Source organism: Pelophylax lessonae, assembly GCF_965119305.1.
Source record: "Pelophylax lessonae genome assembly, chromosome: 4".
Lineage (NCBI taxonomy): Eukaryota > Metazoa > Chordata > Amphibia > Anura > Ranidae > Pelophylax > Pelophylax lessonae.
This window is the reverse complement of record NC_138771.1, coordinates 504986194-505003826: the sequence shown is the minus strand read 5'-3', so window position 1 is coordinate 505003826 and position 17633 is coordinate 504986194. Positions and strand designations below refer to the sequence as shown.

Below are 17633 nucleotides of genomic sequence, written 5' to 3'. Positions count from 1 at the left end.
ATCCCAGTGGAGGTTTGGATGTCCCAGACTGCAGGAAGCTTCCCACCGCTTGCCACCAATGTAACGGAACCGCGACCCCACAATGTGCTTCCATCAGAATAACGCTTCCTTCAGTCTTGAACATAGATATCAGATATCCTAGCCGCCCCAAACAAAACTAGCCAAAACTAAGCTTGTATAAGATCTGGAACAATTATTGAACAAACTCACACAGAATATATACCCCACCAGGGGTATTCTGCTTTCCTACTAGCAACTAATAGATTACAGTGATTTCAATAACTTAAGCTAATTACCCAGCAGACTTTCGGTCATTAAGGCTCCTGACGTACAATACACATTATTATAAGTGTAAACACATCCCGCAGTAGACAATAGGTGAGGTAATCAGCACAATCAACAATGTGTGGAAACAGGTGGTTGAGCTGATGACATTAGCATCTGCCATGAGTCTGACTGTGTGGAGAAGTACCCCATTGGCAAAAGGCAGCTAGGCCTTTAATATGGATCCTAGGCCTAGAGTCCCAGAGTCTGTGTGCCTTGGGGAGATGTAGACTTGAATCCAAAGTAACATTACTCCAAGGGTCCCCACAGCATACCTCCCACAAAGAGCAGTGTCCCCTCACAAGCCAGGGCCCATAGTCAGTAGGCAAGAGGCTAGCATGCAGTTCCCACCAAAAGCCCCTGTCCTGAGTGAGTTTGTCACAGAAACATATTGTCCCAGAGGTATTCTATTAAATTTAGGCCAGGCAAGCATGGGGGCCATTTAATGATATCAATTCCTTCATCCTCCAATAACTGGCTGCATACTTTCGCCACATAAGGCTGAGCATTGTCATGCACCAGGAGGAACCCAGGACCCACTGCACCAGCGTAAGGTCTGACAATGGGTCCAAGGATTTTATTCCGATACCTAATGGCAGTCAGCGTGCCATTGTCTAGCCTGTAGAGGTCTGTGTGTCCCTCCATAGATATGCCTCCCTAGACCATCACTGACCCACCACCAAACCAGTCATGCTGATAAATGTTACAGGCAGCATAACATTCTCCACTGCTTCTCCAGACCCTTTCACGTCTGTCACACATGCTCAGGATGAACCTGCTCTCATCTGTGAAAACCACATGGCGCCAGTGGAGGACCTGCCAGTTCTGGTGTTCAATGGTAAATGCCAATTGCGCTCCACGGTGCCGGGCAGTAAGCACAGGGCCCACTAGAAGACTTTGCACCCTCAGGCCACCCTTATGAAGTTTGTTTTTGATTGTTTGGTCAGAGACATTCACATCAGTGGCCTGCTGGAGGTAATCTTGTAGGGCTCTGGCAGTGCTCATCCTGTTCCTCCTTGCACAAAGGAGCAGACACCAGTCCTGCTGATGGGTTAAGGACCTTCTATGGCTCTGTCCAGCTCTCCTACAGCAACTGCCTGTCTCCTGGAATCTCTTCCATGCTCTTAAGACTGTGCTGGGAGACACAGCAAACCTTTTGGCAATGGCACATACTGATGTGCCATCCTGGAGGAGTTGGAATGCATGTGCAACCTCTATAGGTTCCAGGTATCGCTTCATGCTACCAGTAGTAACACTGACCCTAGCCAAATGCAAAACTGGTGAAAAAAGTCAGAAAAGATGAGTAGGGGAAAAAAATTTCAGTAGCCTCTATCTGTAAAACATTTCCTGTTTTGGGGGTTGTCTCATTGTTGCCCATCCAGTGCTCCTGTTAATTTCATTAACACCAAAAGCAGGTGCAACTAATTAACAGCCACCTTTAAAAGTTTTCCCTTAAAAGGGAAAAGTGTTCCCTTCATTTCTTGAGCAATATATATATATATATATATATATATATATATATATATATATATATATATATATATATATATATACAAACCCAATTCCAAAAAAGTTGGGACACTGTGTACAAATTTTGAGTAAAAAAGGAATGGACTAATTTACAAATCTCATAAACTTATGTTTTATTCACAATATAATATAGATAACATATCAAATGTTGAAAGTGAGACATTTTGAAATGTCATGCCAAATATTGTCTCATTTTGGATTTCATGAGAGCTACACATTCCAAAAAAGTTGGGACAGGTAGCAATAAGGGGCCGGAAAAGTTAAATGTACATATAAGGAACAGCTGGAGGACCAATTTGCAACTTTTTTGGTCAATTGGCAACATGATTGGGTATAAAAAGAGCCTCTCAAAGTGGCAGTGTTTCTCAGAAGTCAAGATGGGCAGAGGATCACCAATTCCCCCAATGCTGCGGCGTAAAATAGTGGAGCATTATCAGAAAGGAGTTTCTCAGGGAAAAATTGCAATGAGTTTGAAGTTATCATCATCTACAGTGCATAATATCATCCAGAGATTCAGAGAATCATGAAAAATCTCTGTGTGTAAGGGTCAAGGCCGGAAAGCCATACTGGATGCCCGTGTACTTCGGGCCCTTAGACGGCACTGCATCACATACAGGAATGCTACTGTAATGGAAATCACAACATGGGCTCAGGAATACTTCCAGAAAACATTGTCAGTGAATACAATCCACTGTGCCATTCGCCGTTGCCGGCTAAAACTCTATAGACCAAAAAAGAAGCCGTATCTAAACATAATCCAGAAGCACAGGTGTTATCTCTGGGCCAAGGCTCATTTAAAATGGACTGTGGCAAAGTGGAAAACTGTTCTGTGGTCAGACGAATCAAAATTTGAAGTTCTTTTTGGAAAACTGGGACTAAAGAGGACAAGGACAACCCAAGTTATTATCAGCGCTCAGTTCAGAAGCCTGCATCTCTGATGGTATAAGGTTGCATGAGTGCGTGTGGCATGGGCAGCTTACACATCTGGAAAGGCACCATCAATGATGAAAGGTATATCCAAGTTCTAGAACATCATATGCTCCCATCCAGATGTTGTCTCTTGCAGGGAAGACCTTGCGTTTTCCAACATGACAATGCCAGACCACATTCTGCATCAATTACAATATCATGGCTGCGTAGAAGAAGGATCCGGGTACTGAAATGGCCAGCCTGCAGTTCAGATCTTTCACTCATAGAAAACATTTGGCGCATCATAAATAGGAAGATGCGACAAAGAAGACCTAAGACAGTTGAGCAACTAGAAGCCTGTATTAGACAAGAATGGGACAGCATTCCTATTCCTAAACTTGAGCAACTTGTCTCCTTAGTCCCCAGACGTTTGCAGACTGTTATAAAAAGAAGAGGTGGCAAACATGGCCTTGTCCCAACTTTTTTGAGATGTGTTGATGCCATAAAATTTAAAATCAACTTATTTTTCCCTAAAAATGATACATTTTCTCAGTTTAAACATTGGATATTATTATAAATATTGAAATTTGAAACTTCCACATCATTGCATTCTGTTTTTATTCCCAATTTGTACAGTGTCCCAACTTTTTTGGAATCGGGTTTGTATATATATATATATATATATATATATATATACATACATATATATATATATATATATATACATACATACACACTCATACACACTCATACAGACACACACCGGACAGACAGTAGGGAGGAAGAAGGAAAGTATTTCAAAATGCGTCAGCCAGCGGGGGCCCAGATTAACCACTTGCCGACCGCTCACATGGAGCGTACTGCGGCAAATTGGCTCGTTCCCGTCCAGCGACGTAGACCTATGTCGCTGGACTCCTCCCCCTGTAGGCGGCGCTCGCGCGCCGCCGGAGGCGCGCTCCCGCTGTTTTCATTCACAGCGGGAGTTGGGCCAGGGGAGGAGCGGCGGCGATCGCCGCTGCTCTGCCCCGATCGTCGGGGAATCGAGTGAGGAGATCCGCCCGCCTGTGTAAACAGAGCGGGCGGATCTCCTAAGTGACAGGGACTGACAGATCGGAGTGTTCAGCATAGCTGAACATCCGATCTGTCCTCCTGTCACTCAGTCACCTCCCCCCCCACACGTCAGTAAGCACCAGGCATACATTAACCCCTCCCTCTCCAATAAAATTAACCCCTTCACTGCCAGTGTCATTTTTACAGTAACAGTGCATATGTATAGCACTGATTACTGCAGTAATGTCACTGGTACCCCCAAAAGTGGCAAAAATGTCAGTCAAGGGTCCGATCTGTCCGCCGCAATGTCGCAGTCCCGCAAAAAAAAAAATCGCAGATCACCGCCATTACGCGTTAAAAAAAAAAAAACACCAAAAATGACAGAAATCTTTCCCGTAGTTAGTAAACGCAGTAACTTTTGCGCAAACCAATCAAAATACGCTTATCGTGATTTTTTTTTACCAAAAATAGGTAGCAGAAAACAAATTGGCCAAAAATTTTAAAAAAATTTGATTTTTACATTTTTTTGGGGGGAATTTCATATAAAAAAAATGTTAAAAATATTGTTATTTTTTCAAAATAAACGCTCTTTTTTTGTTTATAGCGCAAAAAGTAAAAAGCGCACTGGTGATCAAATACCACCAAAAGAAAGCTCTGTTTGTGGGAAAAAAAGGACGTAAATTTTGTTTGGGTATGGCGTCGCACGACTGCGCAATTGTCAGTTAAAGTCGCACAGCGCCGAATCGCAAAAAGTAGCCTGGACGTAAGACAGCAAAATCCTCCGGTGGTAAAGTGGTTAAACAAGTCACTCATTCCACTATAAACACTCCTACTGTTGGCCTAGTGGGCAATGGGTGAAGATAATTGAATAAGTTATCAGTTAATACATACAAACAAGAGAGTTACAAATGTCACTGTGAAACATACCCGCCTTCTTGCCTCGATCTTCTGGAAGCACTCATGTTGAATGAAGTTGGCAGCTGCGACTATCCAGTATGAGTTGGAGCTGTCATTTTGCAGCAGACTCACTGCCCTCTCCAGGGTCATGTCCACCTCTGACGTCACCTGAACTGGAGCCGAGCTTCTGTTAAAAAAGACACAGTGATTTCTCATTGACAATGGCAACAGCAGTTGTCATGACTAAAGTGGTAAAACCTATGACAATTAATCAAAAATCACTAATCAGTTAAAGAAAAAATCCAGTCTAATGGCAAAGCTGTACTAATCAATAGTTTTCTATAGCTAACATCTAACTAACAGCATCTACACTATAAGTCCCAAAGTATGTTGATCCCCCTACACATGATTGAGTTCAGGTTTTCCAGTACTGTTAATACTACCAGCATACAAAGACATTTGAGACAAATGTCCTTGTGGTAGCAGTTTGGGGAAGGCTATTTTTTCCGTTCATTGGTTTCTGTGACATGGTTTGACCAGTTTGGTGTTGAGAAACTTGAATAGTCTTCACAAAGCTCTGACCTCAACTCCACTGAAACTTTTTGGTATGAAATGGAAAGCTATTACCTGACCACACAAATACTCTTTTTGGTTGAATGGGCACACATTCTCACATATACATTGCAGAATCTTGGGGCAATCCCTCTTAGGAGAGCGGAGGCTGTTATAGCCACAAAAGGGAGGTCAATTCTAGATAAATGCCCAAGGTTTTTGAATAGGTTGTCCAACAAACTCATTTGAGTGCCCACACATTTTTACATTTGTCTGCTGTGGACTTCAAGGGGTAAGACATCTGGCCAATGATGTCAAAACATTGACTGTCAAGAGCCTATGGCAGACTCCTTAGCCAGTGCCATCTTAAGAGCCTTATAGGCCCCCGGGCAATGCAGTGCACTGGGGCCCCACGTACGAGAGAGAGAGAGAAGGATGGCACACACAGAGGATATATAGGGCAGGAAAAGGATGGCACAGACAGTCGATGGAGAGAGAGTGAGAAAAAAGAAATCAAGCAGCTGCAGCAGTCTGCTTACCTTCCACAACGGCTGCACAGCACATGAAGGGAGGAGGTGGGTGGAGCCCATCTTCTAGGCGCGGAGAGAGGAGGACGAGCCTACAAGGAGGATCCTCCTCCGCTGTGCATGATGGATCCTCTCAGAATGTCACTGGTTGCTAGATGCCAATCAGCTGGCCTTCCTAGCAACCAGTGTGCAGGGAGACTCTGAGCCACCGCGGACAGCAGGGGGGGGGGGTGCGGCGGACAACGGGGGGGGGGGGGCCCTAGACGACCAGGTAAACTAATCTGGAGACTGGCCTGGGGGGGGACAGTGTAATTGCCACCCTGTGTGTGGGGCCCCTTGGCAAGTGGGGCCCCCGGGCAATCGCCGGGCGTGCCCAATGGAAAAGACTGCCCTGTCCTTAGCATTGGCAACCCTTTACTGCCCACTCTCACCCAGGATTCCCATCTTTATTAAGAAAGATGGAGAAGTCTGGGGAAGTTTAGCTCTTGCTGGCTTTTAAATGACAAATGGTATTGCATTTAAAAAAAAATTATATTGTTACGGTATTGATATATCAGTAATAGCTTTTTGCAGAACTGTAAAGATCTACTTCAAGTGCCCCAGTATCAGAAATTCTGACAATTAAAGAAAGGAGAGTTATCTGTGAAAATCTACCAAATATACTACCAGGTTCCACAGATGCTGGAGGTCCCCTGAACACGTTTTCTGGTCTCTACAGATGCTGAAGAACAGTAAGGTCCACTGTGGCCTTCTAAATATAGGGTGCTCCCTTATGTTTGGTATTTCTGTGGAAGATCACAATCAAATCTACCCTATCTAAAGTTCACCTGCAGTTCGGGGTAAACAATGTGCTGTAATAGTGTTTAGTGAAGGTTGCCACTGCCCTTTTTTAATATGATGTTTTTAGGATGTTTCAGAAAAATTATGTAAACTGCCTCCTCCTGTACCAGTTAGACCCAGCCAACGCAAAGACCTGTGTTCTTAAGGTTTTGGCGGCAGTGCTGGAATGTTCTGAACAGTCAACAGTCTTTTGCGCTCAACTCTTCCACAACCAAGCTTGCTTGTAATGGGCAAAAAGTGTGTCGTTAGTTAAACTGGCTACATACAAGAAGATTTTTGAATTAAATTCAATGTCATAATAAACATTCAAAATTACTTCAAAAAACATTTGCTTTAACAAATTTTGTTCTATATGGAAGTAAATAGACTTTCCTGAAAAAAAACTAAATTTACTGTTAAAAATTCCTTTGTTCAAGAACAATTTTCCATCCTGCTCCTTCGAATTTTCTCAACCTTGGTCAAAAATGAACTTTTATATGAACTAACGATTAGAAAATTGAACAAATGTTCTTTTTTTTTTTTTTTTTTTTATTAAACAAAATTTTACTAGTGTATGTCTAGCTTAAGTTTAGAGCAGGCCTTTAAACCTGAGACTTACAAAATGTTCTTGAGACTTTAGCACTGGAATAACCAAGCAAAGGGGCTGATTTACTAAAACTGGAGAGTGCAGTTCTGCATGGTAGCCAATCAATCTTCTAACTTCAGTATGCTCAATTAAGTTTTGACAATAAAATCTGGAAGCTGATTGGTTTCTATGCAGAGCTGTACCAGATTATGCATTCTCAATTTTTAGTAAATAAACCCCAAAGTGTCTATCTAGGCTTTCTGTCTTCTTCCAAATCGTTATGTGTACTATTTCAGTGCAGATACTCTTTAAGAAACACATTCATGACAACTGACTTACCCAACAGCAACTGCCATATGGACACCATCAACTTGAGACTGCACAATTCCATTTCCAGCAGCAACTCTCCCAGCTGTCATGGTTGTTCTCTTGCTAGGTATGTTTGTTGCATAGGCTCTAGAATAATCCACCTTTCTGGTCTTTTGATAGGTAGTTCTGTGCATCTCTGGTCTACTGTACATCTGTTGTTGTGGGATTACAGCTTTGACTGGGTTACTGCCAGCCATGTAGGAAGTCTGGTAATTCTCCTTGTCAAGAAGGTTGTTAAGACTTCGGCTGTTCCTCTGTTCGTAGAGGGCTTTGACTGGACTGTTTGGGCCACTGTTCATGAACACAGAATCTTGGTCAGACATGTTGGACTTTCTAGTGGTGCTCTGCTGTGCTCTAGCCGCAGTACCAAATTCGGAGCGTGCGTAGCGGACAGTGGAGGCATTGTACTGCCGGTGTTCTGGATATCTCAAACTAGCTGATGTGTTTTTCCTTTGTTCATATGTTCCCATTCCAACTTCTCGTTCTGGGGAAACCTCCTTTCTATTTAGAGGCTTCCTCTGGTTCATGTCCCTTTCGGTACCCCACTGACTGTACGTAGAGTAGCCTCCAGTCCAACCATTTTCCTGCCTTCGTTGGCCATATTTGGAGTATCCTCCACTCCACCCATTTTCATACAGTGATGTCTTATAGTCCTGGGGGGGGGGGGGGGGAATACAAAAAAAATCTGTAGGATTACATAGTAAAAGTGTGTGTCAGGACATAAAAAAATTATATATATCTATATCTATATCTCTATCTATCTATCTATCTATCTATCTATCTATCTATCTATCTATCTATCTATCTATCTATCTATCTATCTATCTATCTATCTATCTATCTATCTATATATATATATACACATACACAGTATCTCACAACTGTGAGTACACCCCTCACATTTTTGTAAATATTTTATTATATCTTATGTGACAACACTGACAACACTGAAGAAATGATACTTTGCTACAATGTAAAGTAGTGAGTGTACAGCTTGTATAAAAGTGTACATTTGCTGTCCCCTCAAAATAATTCAACACACAGCCATTAATGTCTAAACCGCTGGCGACAAAAGTGAGTACACCCCTAAGTGAAATTGTCCAAATTGGGACCAAAGTGTCAATATTTTGTGTGGCCACCATTATTTCCCAGCACTGCCTTAATCCTCTTGGGCATGGAGTTCACCAGAGCTTCACAGGTTGCCACTGGAGTCCTCTTCCACTCCTCCATGACGGCATCACTGAGCTGGTGGATGTTAGAGACCTTGCGCTCCTCCACCTTCCATTTGAGGATGTCCCACAGATGCTCAATAGGGTTTAGGTCTGGAGACATGCTTGGCCAGTCCATCACCTTTACCCTCAGCTTCTTTAGCAAGGCAGTGGTCGTCATGGAGGTGTGTTTTGGGTCGTTATGTTGGAATACTGGCTTGCGGCCCAGTCTCCAAAGGGAGGGGATCATGCTCTGCTTCAGTATGTCACAGGACATGTTGGCATTCATGGTTCTTTTAATGAACTGTAGCTCCCCAGTGCCGACTGCACTCATGCAGCCCCAGACCATGACACTCCCACCACTATGCTTGATTGTAGGCAAGACACACTTGTCTTTGTACTCCTCACCTGGTTACCACCACACACGCTTAACACCATCTGAACCAAATACGTTTATTTCGGTCTCATCAAACAACAGGACGTGGTTCCAGTAATCCATGTCCTTAGTCTGCTTGTCTTCAGCAAACTTGTGCATCATCTTTAGAAGAGGCTTCCTTCTGGGACAACAGCCATGCAGACCAATTTGATGCAGTGTGCGGCGTATGGTCTGAGCACTGACAGGCTGACCCCCCACTCCTTCAACCTCTGCAGCAATGCAGGCAGCACTCATACGTCTATTTCCCAAAGACAATCTCTGGATATGATGCTGAGCACATGCACTCTGCTTCTTTGGTCGACCATGGCGAGGCCTGCTCTGAGTGAAACCTGTCTTGTTAAACCGCTGTATGGTCTTGGCCACCGTGCTGCAACTCAGTTTCAGGGTCTTGGCAATCTTATTATAGCCTAGGATATCTTTATGTAGAGCAACAATTCTTTTTTTCAGATCATCAGAGAGTTCTTTGCCATGAGGTGCCATGTTGAACTTCCAGTAACCAGTATGAGAGAGTGAGAGCGATAACACCAAATTTAACACACCTGCTTCCCATTCATACCTGAGACCTTGTAACACTAACGAGTCACAAGACAACGGGAAGGGAAAATGGCTAATTGGGCCCGATTTGGACATTTTCACTTAGGGGTGCACTCACTTTTGTTGCCAGCTGTTTAGACATTAATTGCTGTGTGTTATGTTATTTTGAGGGGACAACAAATTTACACTGTTCTACAAGCTGTACACTTACTACTTTACATTGTAGCAAAGTGTCATTTCCTCAGTGTTGTCACATGAAAAGATATAATAAAATATTTACAAAAATGTGAGGGGTGTACTCACTTTTGTGAGATACTGTATATATATATATATATATATATATATATATATATATATAGCACTACCCCCACAAGGGCTGCTAATAACTAGTTCCCCTACTCCTGCAGAGCCAAACGGCAAGCATTTTTCACTTCTATCCAGACACAAGAAACAGTCATTGACTTGGTTTTGTTGTGTTATTAGGGGTGATAACTTGGATGGGGGATAGGAATTATGGGATGCCCGGCTTGACTGAAACAATAAACAGGGCAACTTTCTTTCTATATAAAGGATCCTAAAGATCAAAAGCAAAAGATCTTAACCAATTCAAGAACAGGCCTATTTCATTTTTTGCTAGAAAATTACTTAGAACCCCCAAACATTATATATTTGTTTTGCAGAGACCCTAGAAAATAAAATGGTGGTGGTTGTAATATTTTATGTCACACTGTATTCACGCAGCGGTCTTTCAAATGCAATTTTATTGGAAAAAATACACTTCAATTATTAAAAAAAATAAATAAACAGTAAAGTTAGCCCAATGGAATGGCGACAAACTTCGGTACTTAAAAATCTCCAAAGGCGATGTTTTAAACATTTTTAACCGTTACCTGTTTAGAGTTACAGAGGAGTTCTTGTGCTAGAATTATTGATCTTGCTCTAACGATCGTGGTGATACCTCACATGTGTGGTTTAAACACTGTTTACATTTGCGGGTGCGACTTACTATGAGTTTTCTTTGGTGCGCGAGCACGGAGGGATGGGGCGCTTTAAAAAACATTTTTTTTTTCTTATTTATTTCATTTATTTATTTTTAATTTTCTGATCTCTTTTTTGCTTTCGCAAGAAATGTAAACATTTTGGCAGCAGTGACAGTAATGGGCAGTGACATGTACTCTTTATGGAGAGATCTGGGGTTTAAAAGTCCCCAAACCCCTCCTCTGCACTTCAAAGTATTCAAAACGCCAAAATCAGAATTTTTGAATTTGTTGGATTTTTTTAAAATCTGGCGCCTTTGCCTGCCGAGTAAACCGGAAGTGATGTTGTGACATCACTTCCGGGTTACTACATCGGAGACCCGATCAAAGCTGATTCTGGCTTTGTTCAGGTCTCTGGCCTGGTGGCGAACATTCTGGCTAGTCGCTCGGCTCTTCAGGTGGGACGGGAGAGCCCGGCCAGAGCCGCGGAAGGAGGCAGGAGGGGGAGTTAACGGCCAAGCAGCTGCTTAGCCGCATAGGTTGTTATCACAAGAAAGCCGACCTTCAGCTCTAAAGAATGGTACTGGGGTGATACCTGCAGCTGCATATCATCCGGCTACAACCCCTTGAAGCAAAATGACATACAGGTACGTGATTTGGAGGCAAGTGGTTAAGGACTAGGAACTCTCAGTCTCTTTTAGAAAATAGCACAGTATGTTGTAACAGGGGCATAACTACAGGGGTTGCAGGGGTTGCGATTGCTACCGGGCCCCATGCTCCAGGGGGCCCAGTAGCAAACCAGTGGGTGAACTTCCAGGATTGCAAAAGTCACACTTGCGACTGGGCCCTGGCATTGCACCACTGTGGGGAGGCCCAAAGATTGCAGGAAGGGAGCCCACTGCAGAACTTGTGAAAGGATCCTGCTGCGGGACCGTAATAAAAGGCCATGCAACGAGAGTAAAGAGCCCCAGGATTAGTGGGAAGAGCCCTGGGCTTGAAGGGAAGGGCCCCGGCCAGGGATCTGGGGGGGCCCTTCATGGTTTCTTGCATCGGGGCCCTGAAGGCTCTAGTTACGCCTCTGTGTTGTAAGCTGCATTCAGGAGCATCTCTAACTCCACCGTAGAAACTACTCCCAGCTCTACTGCCTTCAGGAACTACCAGCCCACCTGGCTGTTCTGAAGATCTCCCAGGGCAAGGGATAAGAGGGGTTAAGCACAACACTGTCCTCCTAAAGCTTGCTACATGTGGCAGTCTCTCCCCCTGTGAATTCCTGGGTATGCTGATGTACGTACAATCTCCTCTTTGCTCCCTGCTGCTCCTTAGGCAAGATTCCTCCTCAAACCAAGACGCTGATAGGATCTTCCCAAGCCAGCTCGAGCCGAGCCTGGAGGCAGAGCCCCCCTCAGACATAGGGGTCCCCCTCTAGGCCACCAACAGCCTCCTTAGCTCTCCACCTTACACCCGACTCCCCAGCTTGCATGGCTCCAGTGCCATTTTAAGAGCATTATAGGCCCCCGGGCAATGCAGTGCACTGGGGCCATGCCTACACAATCGCCCACAAGCATAAAAATGCAAATTATCGATAAGGCTATAAATATTGGTACCTCCAACAAAATCAGTGTTTAAACATTAACACAATCTTTGGACAACATAACACGAGCTTGAAAAACAAGAAAACAATATTAATTTCAGCAGCTTAAAAAAAGTTAGTACTTACCCTTTCTGTCTTTCTTTCCTTTCTTCCATGCTGGCTTCCACTTTAGGCTTCTACAGCAGTGCCCCCCCCCCCCTTCCGGCTTGCGCTGTGGTTGTCCTGGTGTGTGCCTGTCTCCTGGCGGACCTTGGAAGCAGGCAGGCACTCCTGCTGCTGTGGGCACCTCTCCATGGCCAGATTAGCCTGACAGCAGTGCCAGGCTAATGACAGGTTCCAAGTTCGGCCGCTGGGTTCGGTTAACACACACAAACGGACGGGAGTCAGACTCAACTGTCCTGTGTGGGCCTGTTTCTGTGGAGGCAGACAGACATTCCTGCAGTTGTGGGCTCCCCCTCCACTGCCCAAGTGGCCTGACAGTAGCACAGGGCCAACAGGCGCTTGCCATCTGCTAATTTCGACGGCGGGATGCACACAGGAGTCGGGACTAATGCTTGGCTGGGGCTAGGTCCCTGGGCAGGTGGGGGCCCTAGGGGAACTACCCAGCGTGCCCATGCAGTAAGACAGCCCTGCATGGCTCCACCATATTTGTGGAGAGTCAGCCTGGGGCAGGGTCAAGAGGGGGTTAATGACCGTTCAACCCTGGTCATTAATCAGCTTAAAAAAGAGAAAGACTCCATTGTCTGAGATTTACCTGATTGGTGAGCCTGCCTTTTAGTGGGAATATTGTGTGTGCTGTAGCTGAACACACTGGGACTTATACATATAAAGGTGCATCTCATAAAATCACAGTATCTCAGAAAATTTGAATATTACATAAGATCAATAAAAAAGGATTTTTAATACAGAAATGTTGGCTTATTGAAAAGTGTGTACATATACAGTTTAAGCTGAGTTCCAGCCTGAAAAAAAAAAATTTAGATAAAAATACCCCCGGGACGGTGCATTTCAGAATGGATAGCCTCTGAACTGTCCCAGGTTGCACTTACCTTTTAGAAGAAATACTTACGTTAAAAATTTCTTGTCCAGCGCTGCCATCTCAGGTGTGGACAGCTGAAGCCAGGGCTTCCTCTTCGGTCCCAGAATGCTCTGCACCGGCCCCGCTCGTCAGTTCCGGCGTAGGCGCGTCATCCCTGCACAGCTTCTGGGCATGTCCAGAAGCTGTTTAGCAGGGAATGACGTGCCTGCACCGGAACTGACGAGCGTTGCTGGTGCAGGCGCATTGACTCCTGGGAGTGATGACGTTCAGCTCCCAGGAGTCAACGCAAGCAGAGGGAGGAAGAGGAAGTAAGGTAAGTATATTTTCTTTAAAAACAAGGTAAGTGAATAAAAAAAAAAAAAATTGTAATTATCCAATTGTTTTTCAGGTAATTTAGAGCAAGCGGACGGTGAAAAAAAAAATTTCAGGGTGGAACCCCGCTTTAGTATGCACTCAATACTTGGTTGGGGCTCTTTTTGCATGAATTACTGCATCAATACGGTGTGCCATGAAGGCGATCAGCCAGTGGCTTTTGTTGAAGCACCTTTGGCACCAATTACAGCCTCTTTTTGAATATGATGCCACAAGTTTGGCACACCTTTTTTTTGGGCAGTTTCTCTTATTCTTCTTTGCAGGGCCTCTCAAGCTCCATCAGGTTGGATGGGGGAGCGTCGATGCACAGCCATTTTCAGAAGTCTCCAGAGATGTTCAATCGGATTCAAGTCTGGGCTCTGGCTGGGCCACTCAAGGACATTCACAGAGTTTCCCCATAGCCGCTCCTTTGTTATCTTGGCTGTGTGCTTAAAGCGGAGTTCAGGTCATTGTCCTGTTGGAAGATGAACCTTCATCCCAGTCAAAGGTCCAGAGCGCTCTGTAGCAGGTTTTTATCAAGGGTGTCTCTACATTGCTGCATTCATTTTTGCCTCCATTCTGATTGGTCTCCCAGTTCCTGCCATTGAAAAACATCCCCACAGCCTGATGCTGCTACCACCAAGCTTCACTGTAGGGATGGTATTGGAAAGGTGATGAGAGGTACCTGGTTTCCTCCAGATACTTGCTATTCAGGCCAAAGAATTCAATCAATGTTTCATCAGACCAGAGTATTTTATTTCTCATGGTCTGAGAGTCCTTCAGGTGCCTTTTGGCAAACTCCAGGCAGGCTGTCATGTGCCTTTTACTGAGGAATGGCTTCAGTCTGGCCACTCTACTATACAGGCCTAATTGGTGGAGTGTTGCAGAGATGGTTGTTCTTCTGGAAGGTTCTCCTCTCTCCACAGAGAAACACTGGAGCTCTGTCAGAGTGACCACCGGGTTCCTAGTCACCTCCCTGAGTTCAGTTTGGCTGGACAGCCTGCTCTAGGAAGAGTCCTGGTGGTTCCAAACTTCTTCCATTTCCGGATGATGGAGGCCACTGTGCTTACTGGGACCTTCAATGCTGAAGAGATTTTTCTGTACCCTTCCCCAGATCTGTGTCTTGATACAATCTTGTCTTAAGGTTCTACAGACAATTCTTTGGACTTCATGGCTCGGTTTTTGCTCTGACATGCATTGTTAACTGTGGGGCCTTATATAGACAGGTGTGTGCATTTGTAAATCATGTCCAATAAAATGGATTTACCACAGGTGGACTGCAATCAGGTTGTAGAAACATCTCAAGGATGATCAGTGGAAACAGGATGCACCTGAGCTAAATTTTGAGATTCATGGCAAAGGCTGTGAATACTTATGTATATAATAAAGAAGCTGCGCAAAATGAAATTCCAAACGTGAAGTTTTTAGAAAAGGTCTTTATAAAGTCTCATACACCAATAGATAAGGTGAAAAATGTGAATAAAGGCAAAATATGTCCAGGGAATGACTCCTCTGAAATAGAATGGGTTATATACTGCTTACCAAAGATAGCAGATATGTTCGCCAGGTAAAGAATGATGATGCTCCAAATTAAAGGCAAATCCTCAAAACACCCCTCAGGACGATATCCAGAGTCACAGGCGTTACATCAAACTCCACAGGCTCCAATCACGTGCACACAAAAACAATAATTTTCATAGCGTGATACTGTATAAACGTATGCACTAGGAATATACTCCTCGTGTAAATAATTCTAAAGAAGGTGCTAAATAGTAGAGAACCACCACCGACATCAGAATCTGCTTACCAGAAATAGAATAGTGATAGCATATCGAAAAAAAGGCAGTTTTAACATCATAAATTCCATGCGATAAACTCAATCCGTGAGTGTAACCATCACCGACATATACTACTGCTTACCAGAAGGAATATTAAAGTATCGCAGATATCAACCAGGACACGAAATACAGCTGATACTTGTAAGCATCCGGGCGGACCGGGACACGTGGTCACCCTAGTTTGGTATCTAGTTACCTTTACCATTTTATATACAATTTAGTGGTTGTTTACATTAAAATTCATTTAGTGTATTTTTTCTTGATAAGTTGTGTTTGATAAATTATTGCGCAAATATTGTGCAACAAAAATGGCAACTAACATCATTTTATTCTGCAGGGTCTCAGGTTTCAGAAAATGTATACTTTTTAAAAGGGGGTTTCAGTAATTTCTAGCAAAGAATGCTGATTTTTAACATGTATGAAAAAATTGTAAAAATTGACCCGGTGGCAAGTGGTTAAGGAACTATCAGGGCTCATTTTTCATCTATGGGCTTTGACAGGCAGACAGACTTGTCATGATCCATTGATATTGTTGTGAAAATATTTGTCAGTGACAGGCCATCTGTACCTGGAACAAAGTGTACAATGTTTACCTGTGACACACATGCTGAGATTGCAGGAATATTTTCATTGTTTGGGGTCAGGGCCGGCCTTTGGGGTGTGCGAGCTGTGCAACCTCATCTTCTCTCCTGCCTTAGTATATAAAATGAATGTGAGGGGGGCCCTGTGGGGGGGTCTCTGATGTAAGAGGAGGCTCTGTGGGGGGTTGCTGATGTATGGGGCGTTCTGTGGGGGGTCTCTGATGTAAGGGGGTGCTCTGTGGGGGGTCTCTGATGTAAGGGGGGGCTCTGTGGGGGCCTCTGATGTAAGGGGGGCTCTGTGGGGGGTCGCTGATGTAAGGGGCGCTCTGTGGGGGGTCTCTGATGTAAGGGGGTGCTCTGTGGGGGGTCTCTGATGTAAGGGGGGGCTCTGTGGGGGGCCTCTGATGTAAGGGGGGCTCTGTGGGGGGTCTCTGATGTAAGGGAGTGCTCTGTGGGGGGTCTCTGATGTAAGGAGGGGCTCTGTGGGGGGTCTCTGATGTAAGGAGGGGCTCTGTGGGGGGCCTCTGATGTAAGGGGGGCTCTGTGGGGGGTCTCTGATGTAAGGGGGTCTATGATGTAAGGAGGGGCTACGTGGGGAAACTCTAATGTAAGGGGGGCTAACTTATTAGTGATCATAAAAAAGTTCCAAGAAAAGTCCAATGAAGTACAAAAAAAGTGCAAGAAAATGTGCAAAAAAGTGCAAATAAATATTTATGGTGACATATTTTAACCACTTTACTACCAGTCACGTAACCTCTACGTCGGCTGACTTTGAGTGGTTATACCGGGATGATGCCTCTAGCTAGAGGCATCATCCCGGTACCGTTGTTTGAAGCCGACGGTCGGCTTTCCGTCGGTAACGATCGATGCGGCTCGGGAGCCGCTCGATCGTTACCCGGGGGGGCGGGAGGGGACGTCCCCCCCCTCCCGCCGCCTTCCGCGGCTTTGCTCGGGGCTACCGTCCCACCGGGAGCCCCGAGCACCCAGCCGGCACGTCCGCCGGCTGGATGGAGTCCCGATGAATGCCGGAAACGGCATCGATCGGGTCTCCGATGACGTAACCCGGAGGCGGCGTCCATGACGTCACGTCCGGGTTACTGTGCTGCAAAAGGCGGCAGATTTGAAAAACGGCTGTATGCAAAAATGCCGTTTTCGGCGTTTTGCATACAGGGAAGTGTAGTGGAGGGGTCTAGGGTCTTTTAGACCCTCGATCCCTCCATAAAGTGTACCTGTCACGACATATTGCTGTCACCAGGGATGTTTACATTGCTTGTGACAGCAATAAAAGTGATCAGATTTTTTTTTTTTTTAAAAACCTGTAATAAAGTTTAAAAAAAAGAAAAAATAAATAGGAAAAAAAAAAAAAAAAAAATTTAGCCGTCCCCGTCACCGTTAGCTCGCGCACAAAAAAAAACGTATACGCAAGTCGAGCCGCAAATGAAATCGCTGTTCAAACCACACATGTGAGGTATCGCCGCGATCGCCAGAGCGTGGGCAATAATTAAAAAAAAAGAG

The 17633-nt window shown here is 44.6% G+C and overlaps 1 protein-coding gene across 1 annotated transcript in view; it reads right to left on the bottom strand.

The window, feature by feature from the left end:
• Positions 1-17633, bottom strand: part of PKP2 (plakophilin 2) — a 157004-nt gene that overhangs the window by 57266 nt on the left and 82105 nt on the right. The window contains exons 3-4 of the mRNA XM_082255212.1: positions 7534-8216; positions 4741-4897 (exon numbers count right to left, since the gene is read on the bottom strand). Coding sequence (XP_082111338.1) covers positions 4741-4897; positions 7534-8216 — 840 coding nt within the window. The remainder of the gene's footprint in view (positions 1-4740; positions 4898-7533; positions 8217-17633) is intronic.